The sequence below is a fragment of the Cyphomyrmex costatus genome, unplaced genomic scaffold (genome assembly GCF_001594065.2).
Source record: "Cyphomyrmex costatus isolate MS0001 unplaced genomic scaffold, Ccosl1.0 scaffold193, whole genome shotgun sequence".
Taxonomy (NCBI): Eukaryota; Metazoa; Arthropoda; class Insecta; order Hymenoptera; family Formicidae; genus Cyphomyrmex; species Cyphomyrmex costatus.
This window is the reverse complement of record NW_017275965.1, coordinates 4504364-4512304: the sequence shown is the minus strand read 5'-3', so window position 1 is coordinate 4512304 and position 7941 is coordinate 4504364. Positions and strand designations below refer to the sequence as shown.

The 7941-nt window shown below is 36.3% G+C and overlaps 1 protein-coding gene across 1 annotated transcript; it reads right to left on the bottom strand.

Moving 5' to 3' along the window:
- Nucleotides 1-860: 860 nt before the first annotated feature.
- On the bottom strand, nucleotides 861-7020 carry LOC108772849 (enhancer of split mgamma protein). The gene is made up of 4 exons (XM_018538486.1): nucleotides 6934-7020; nucleotides 5661-5750; nucleotides 2360-2635; nucleotides 861-1274 (listed from the first exon to the last, which is right to left on the bottom strand). The coding sequence occupies exons 1-4, from the start codon at nucleotides 7003-7005 to the stop codon at nucleotides 861-863; spliced, it is 852 nt and encodes a 283-aa protein (XP_018393988.1). The 5' UTR covers nucleotides 7006-7020.
- Between the last annotated feature and the right edge of the window lie 921 nt (nucleotides 7021-7941).

Below are 7941 nucleotides of genomic sequence, written 5' to 3'. Positions count from 1 at the left end.
GAGAGAGAGAGAGAGAGAGAGAGAGTGCTAATATTAGTTATCTTAAAATACTTGAACAATAAAAAAATTCGCTCTTTAACATATCACAAGTCTAATTGTAAGTAAAAATCTTAATTATCTAAAAATAAACTATTACCTATCGATTTAAAGCCAAGTACCAAAGTAACACAGATTAGCGTAATATTACGTAAAATTATTATATTGACGATTTCTTCATCAATGTCTATTGGTTTAGGTAAGGTATTGCAATCAACATTTAATATAAAGACGATATTGAACAAACTTTGTAAACTACATTAAAATTATATAGATCTTGTTTTTCACTTTCATTACTACAAGTAACACGTTTTCATAAAAATTATCAGAAATAATAGATACTTAAAAATAAAAAATTATTATATATATATATATATTTAAAGGAATTATTATTATGAAAAATCTTTTAAACTTAGTCTTGAATAAAAAGTCTACTATTTTCTGTTGTAGTATGCGACATATGCGTGTTTCCTTCTAATAACTTTTTACATTCTTCATTATCTTTATGTAATTCAACTGTAATTTTTTAAGAAATATTTTATACAATATAATATTATTTACGATATAATTGGGATTTACTGTCGTTAATTTGTAATTAACTTTTCAAATTATATAAACCTGTAAGTAACTGAAATAAATTTCGTACCCCATGTCTTTTATTCTCGATCAGAGAACCCACATTTAATGCCTCATCATTTTTATTGAGATAAAAATCGGCTTTTCCTAATATAACAAGGCAATTATAGATAAATAAATGTCACATTCTCAGACAATCTATATAAGGAATGCATACGATCGATCTTTTATTATAAAGTGTTTTCGCACTACCATGGTCTCCACATCGGGTCGCGATCATCCACGCGCTCTACGTCGATTTCTTCATCGTCATCGGCATTAATGTTATGCGGGTCATTCGTTTTATTCCTCGTCGTCGTCGGCGGTCGACGGTCCCTCAGACTCTTCAGTTTGGCACTGTAATTTACTGTTAATTTCTCATCGCCATTAACGAGCGATACTGAGGTCCGACATCGAGGCGTGGAGGAGGCGGTCGTCGATGCGCCCGCGTCGTGAATCCCGGCAACAATTTTATCGGTGTGAGGCGTGGATCTTATCGGCGACGTGTTCGAGGAGAGGATCGCCGAGTCAATTTCGCCGGAGGTGCCGACGGGACAAGGTACCACGATGTTGGCGATGCGATCCAGATTGGCCAGGGTAGGCGATAACAGGTTGGCTTTCGGCTGAGGAGAACACATTTTTTGTCGTCATTATGGCGGTCATTAACACTTCGCGATCATAAATCTTTGCGACTCGCACTATTCCCGCGACTCGATCGCGGTAATACCCTTTTCGCCATTTTTGGGCACAACTTCGTGAGATGTAATGGCCAGACGTGACTGCATTTACTTATTCTTCATAAATTTTTCATAAGAAATTAATATTCTATACAATACTGTACAAAATATTAATTTCTTATTAAAAATCTTATAAAAAACGCGGATACAATATATTGTACGGAATATTAATTTCTTATAAAATTGTATATAATTTATGTATGCAAACTTTCAGCAGAATATTACTAAAATTTATAGAACTATACATTACAAGATAAAACATAAGAATACCAAAGACTATGACACACAAAAGCTTAAGCAGTAAGCAGTAACAAATTAAATTCAACATTCCTTATTGTTTACGTCTTACTGCTTAAATATTGTTGCGTGTCATGGCTCTATCAGGAAACATATCCTGCTATACGTAATTAACTATAAAATTGTTCATATAAATATGCGACACACAAAATGACACTTAAATTTTCCCAGTTTATGAATATTACTGTCTGCATAATTTTCACACTTTAATCATTAGTTACCAGCGCGTTGCAATAAAGTATATGTATTAAATATAATTAAGGTAAATTGTACGTTGTTACTCCCTCGCATAAGTCTATTGTACGACCACGCGAATTCGATGTACACGCGGCGGCGACTTGTCATACGAGGCACGTATACTTCATATCTCTTAAACAACAGTAATTAGCGAGGTTGCGGTAACCGAGTCATACCATAAACGACGCGATGTAATATTTCACCGAAAAGTGAAATGCCCCAATTAAAAGTCATTTTTTTGCGAACAGTACATGCAGCGACGCGCCGGATTTAACTACAAATTTAATGTATTATGAATTTACGAGACACGATCAGCGAGAAATACGTATATGTAATCGATATTCTTTGCTTAATCACAGATCACCTCGTTTATCCTTGTCGCTTTCCCTCGTGCCGTGCCATCCATTAATTACTCACAGATCGAAAACAATAATTACCGGCGAATTTGTTTGCCGGCCCGTTTGGAGACCAGCTGCGAGGTGTCTTGCCAGCCTCTCCGCGGCTTCACCTGGAAGCGACGAGAGAAATCTGTAAGCTTCCGCTGCGCAATGCCCGAAGCCGGATTGCCAGCGGCTTTCCGACGAAATTTCGTCGCCGTTGGCAATTGCTACTGATAATCCGGAAGGTCGCGAGGCCTGCAGCTTCTGCAGATGACGTACCGTCAGCTCGAGGATATCCGCCTTCTCCAGCTTACTGATGTTCTCGCCTTCGGTCTACAAATCATTCCAATTTTTTACATATTTCATTTTTCCTGTCGATTTGAAATAAAACAAAAACTTGAGCAAGTATCTCTCATTTTCTATAACAACACAAACATGATTGTTTTGGGGTTAAAAAGAACGGAAACGTAAAATAAAACATAAACAATACATTTTTATTTCTCCAAAATCAGTTACTATATCAAAATTAAATTGCAAAATATCACAAACTTTAACATTACAAATTTTAATGATTGAAAATATGATTCAAACTGATTTTCTGTTTTTTAAATTTAATTTTTCTACTTTTATCTTACATGCTATTTAACAATTTGTATAATTTTATTGCGCATCGACATCCGCTTGATTCCTATATTTTCAATTAATTTGGTTTTTGTTATTTGTTTTTTAGTTGCAGTGTCGTTGTCGCAAATGAGCGATATAATATTGGTAAGAAAATAATTATCGCCACTATGCGCAAAAGAATATAATGAATATTAATTCTAATAATTTAACATCAGTTTTGTTTCCAATCATGTTTGAAATTACAACCAAGTGTGTAATGATCATTATATCAGCCGCAATGCTCGTCTATCGTAAGTATGTACAATTTCGCGCTTCTGCCGAGTTAAGGCCTTCCGTTTCTGTCAGACTAGTCTCTCATCGGCCATCTGCACTAAGTAAGTAAGTACCGCGAGAAAACGAACGATTCCGCAAAAAGGAACTCGAGTTCTTCGCATTAGAAGAGAGAGAGAGATTGCCATTAAGATGGTATCGTTACCGGCACGTAACGCCTGCGGGGCGGTGTACTTTACGTCACTCGATTGCTTATTACAAAAAGAAATGGAGACGAGCGATTCTAAAGGATCATGGCCACGGCGCCTAAGCGTGGAAGCTTTACGCTCGCCAGTTCACGACGTTTTGCGAGAAGAAGAATAGCATCCGGTCGCGGCGGGCATTAAGCCGTACGAAACGTGCCGATCGGACCGGGTAATGTGCCGTTGGAAAATTAGCATGGTGAAATCGGCGGTGCCTTTCACGCTGATTCAGCGAATTATCGCGCGAACGTAAGTTTCACGCGGGCGAATGTTTCGCGCGGTAAGACGGTATCGACAAATTGCCATCAGTGGCGAGGCGCATTGTAGCGAGTACCACTTAAGATGTAATGTACAGGAAACGTGTAATAGCATTTCTTTAATGCCCCATTGGTTTGCCCGTTGTTCTCGAACTCAGGGAAATCTTAGACCTCGACTCCCTTATTTTCGTCGAATACGCCGAAAAAAGAGCTCTCCAATATTGAGTGAAATAACTTCAGTCAAAATGTTCAATTAACATAACAAAAATAATTTCAATTTTCTATAAATATTTAATAAATGCCATTAAACGTAATAATGTAATCTATTTATGTTTAATAATGTGATTATTAAAGAAAGTTATTTTTGGTTGTATTAACCAAATATTTGATTAAAATTATTTCATTAAAAAACACACTTTAGTAACTATTACCTAAGCTTGATTATTATTATCAGACTTTTTTCAGTAATATATGTATAATTTTAACGTTGTACGATTATTTAAAACTGAATTTTAATACAGTACTTTGCATTTTTTGATAAAAGTAGTACTATCTATGAAGCATAAATCACATAAGCAGAAATCACGCGTCTTTCTGTAATTATCATGCAGCATAGAATTATATTTTCTGTAACACAAGTGCTATCTGAGAATTTAAGAGCAGAGCCTGCTTTATCTCGCATTAAATCCTAAATTAGTTCGTCCAATTATTCTAACGCTTTAGTTGTTTGTCCGCATCGCATTATCGGACTGAGAATTGTGCGGTTGTGCGTAACACTGAACATGAACATGCAATGTAAATACCGAACGGAGCGTAACGCTGGGACGCAATTATCATTACAGATTAGACGGCGATAATTGAAGATATTTAAATATCACGTATACGTAAAGCGCGCGTAAAAGCAATCCGCTTGACTACACACTGAATATCATTTTGTTGACACCCGTTCGCCGGGTGCAGGTTCCCACGCTCTGAGAATATTTAAAAGCAAAATCGCCTGCACGCGTAGTTGCGGCAGGAGAATGCGTTTCCTGCTAAGCGCGATCCGTAAAATTGCAGCAGGGACGGTGACGTGCGAGGGGAGAGCACTCGGTATCATAAATAGAGTCGGTGGGAGTCGAGCAAGAAACACGCGTTTCCTCCGAGGAGGAAGAAAAAAAGAGAGCATAGCACGTGCTCGCTGAACCAGGCTATACGCGGTATCGGCTCCAAGATTCTTGCGTTCGGAAATGTCGCCACCTTTTCTCGCCGTTAAACAATTTATCTCGATCGTGCGAAGGAAGGAAAAAAAAAAAGGATCGCGCGCGGAGTGAAAGTTAATTGCCACTCACAAAAAAGTTGCAAACGCGTGAAGTCGCGTACCATTATTACAGTCAACCACGTCTCTCGCGTAACTCATAACACTCTTTCGCAAAACACCTGTTCAAAGTAATAATATTGATTCTAGACGTACAAAGAAAGACGTTACTAAATATGGTGAGTATTTGTAAGTGTCTTTCTCTTCCCACAAAAAAAGAACGATTTTGTTGAAATACAATGTATAAAAATATATCTGACGATAACTTTGTTGAATCATCAAAATAATTGTATAGGAAATTTAAGCATATAGCAAGCGATGCTGCAAGTTTTGATATTCTAACGCAACCAGCTTGCGTGTGAGGATTCTACATAATTATTTTGATAGTCCAATTATTTGTTTCCAATTTTTTTGTGAATTTATATAATTTCCGGTTTAAGCTGTGCGCCGATTATTTATCTTCAAATAATCAAATTTATTTTCAGATATGTATTTATAGCTAAATTTTAGATACTTTCATAAAAGTAGGTTATAGAGAATAGAATATACAATTGTATTTTGTTGCTATCGTTCTCTTTCTCTCTCACTTTAATGTTAACACCCAGCTGCCGTTTCAAACTATAATATTATATGTTTTATATCGAGAATGAAAAGATCAGCACACCTACCTCCAGTGCGTCCACCATAAGATCCTTGAGCTCGTCGAGGCAACGATTTATTCGCGCTCGTCTCTTCCTTTCCAAAAGCGGCTTTGTTATCTGGTTATTGAACATACGTTATATTTTATTAATCAATATCTCAGCAGCTGCTTCAAGCATTCCCGTATCGACCAGGCCCGGTGAAATCTTTCGCGCCTCGATTTTGCATCTCTCAGCGCGCGTGGTCGATCGTTCATCACAAAGTAAATTGCTAATTTATGACGTGGTCGGGACGCGCGAAGATGGGAATCGTGGCGCCGAAGCGACAGAACGTAAGTAATAATCGAGTTGCACCGCCGCTTTATTATCGTTGCATCTCCGGCATTAATTCAAGAATGAAATCTTCGATTTGTAACCTGGACGAGTCGCGCGCAAGAATCACGGTCTCTTGTTGTTTCATCGCGGCAACGAGGCAGCTCGAAAGCAATGATTTACCTTCAATTAGCAACCGGTAATTCGTTCTGCGCGCCATTCCTCATCGATTACAATTTTTTCGATGATTAAACCGCGAGAGGAAGTACGAATTTATGCTTTACGACATCAGGTGCTAAGTCGTCGAGAAAAAATAATCAATTGCTGATGTCGGACCACAAATGTACGCCTGATGAAACACTTTGTCAAGTACTCGCCTACTCAATTATTGATTTATCGAATGATGAGTGAAAATTGAAATCATCGTATACAAGTAGAATTATACATCAATGGCTACGTTCAGCAGAACGTTTATTTTGCCATCTATTGAACGTTTCTTTCATCTCGTTAGATTACATTTTTAGAAGAATAGTCCGATTTCAGCGAAGAAAATTTCTAACAGTTGCGAAATAAACGTTTTACTGAACGTAACCAATGTATCCTTCGTATATATTTCTCGCGCTTAGCTCATATTATCGACGTTACACGCCATTATTAAATATTACATACAGATACTGTATCAAAGTTACGCACAGCACGAAGCTAATTAACCGTCGATAAGGAATCGTACGCCTCTATTATAAAAATAGATCTCTACGTGCTGTTGGCAATTGATGAATGTGACTCATATGTGAACTTCGATTTGGTTTGAAAAGTAAACAGCTACGCGAACTTGCACAATCTCTCTTGCGTACGATCGTACGTAATTAAACATTAAATATATCAAATAACACTTAATTGCCCGCCACTATACATTTCTAACTCGCATTAAAGTTGCACAAATAGAAAATCTGTGCTTATCGTTTATGCTTAACTATATTGATCGCAATACCTTCTTGTATTGGTACGTTCTCGAGACCGGATGAGGATAATCGTACGACATCATTGCAGGTGGGAAAGACATAAATCCAAAAAGGGAACTAGAAACTGTAAAAGAGAGAAGCAATCGATACAGCGTAATCGATATATAACATAAACAGATTCTACGATAAAGTATCGCAGTAACAAGAACAGGACTAATTAATGCCTGAGCAGTTGTAAGTACATGATTATTTATAATATTATAAATAATAATATGTCATGCAAGACAGGAACATTGAAAAATGCAAATGCAGAGATTCTTTCATTTATTTAGTTTACTAAATATCACTATCTTAATCTAAGTTCAAAATCCTTTTGTTTTTTTTATTTACAACTAATTTACTGTCTACGGTTGAATATGTGAGAATAAATAACAGTGAATATATTACCAGCAATTAAATACAATCGTCAGTGAAGCTAAACATAGCCAGTCAAACCGGATGGTAAAATATATAATGAAAATCAAATGCAGTTTCGCTAGCAGCTAACAAATTTATTCAATAAATAAACACGTAAGCGTCATTGGCAAGTGCCAGACGATCAGACGAGAGCCGGCACATTGGAAATTTAATTCACACTTTGACAGAGCCGTATAAAATATTTATCTCTAAAACTTATACTCGTCTATATACAAAAATACTAATCACAAATTGAGAAATATCAAATATGCAAAAATTAACTTTCTCACAAAAATATGAATGATTATTTTTGTATGTTTTAGAAGGAAAAATTTAATTTTATACGAAAAATAGCAATCTCTAGTAATAAAATGTGTATAAATAACGTATAAAAAATAATAAAATTTTAAGCAGAAAAATGTATGTATATACCTTTATTAAAACTGGCAATTCCAACAGCGGACGGCAATTATGAAAATCGTCATTTGAAGAGAATTACTAGAGACACTGCCGTATAAAATGTTGAAGAGCCTATCACTTTGTTTATCCTATCAAATCAACGAAATCGTACGAGATGCATG

Bases quoted from the DNA above. Each gene is read 5' to 3' on its own strand.
- LOC108772849 (XM_018538486.1), bottom strand. From the start codon at position 7,005: ATGTCTTTCCCACCTGCAATGATGTCGTACGATTATCCTCATCCGGTC. The intron at 5,751-6,933 runs GTATTGCGATCA...TTCAATAACCAG, and splicing joins GAACGTACCAATACAAGAAG to ATAACAAAGCCGCTTTTGGA. The intron at 2,636-5,660 runs GTAGGTGTGCTG...AATGATTTGTAG, and splicing joins TTATGGTGGACGCACTGGAG to ACCGAAGGCGAGAACATCAG.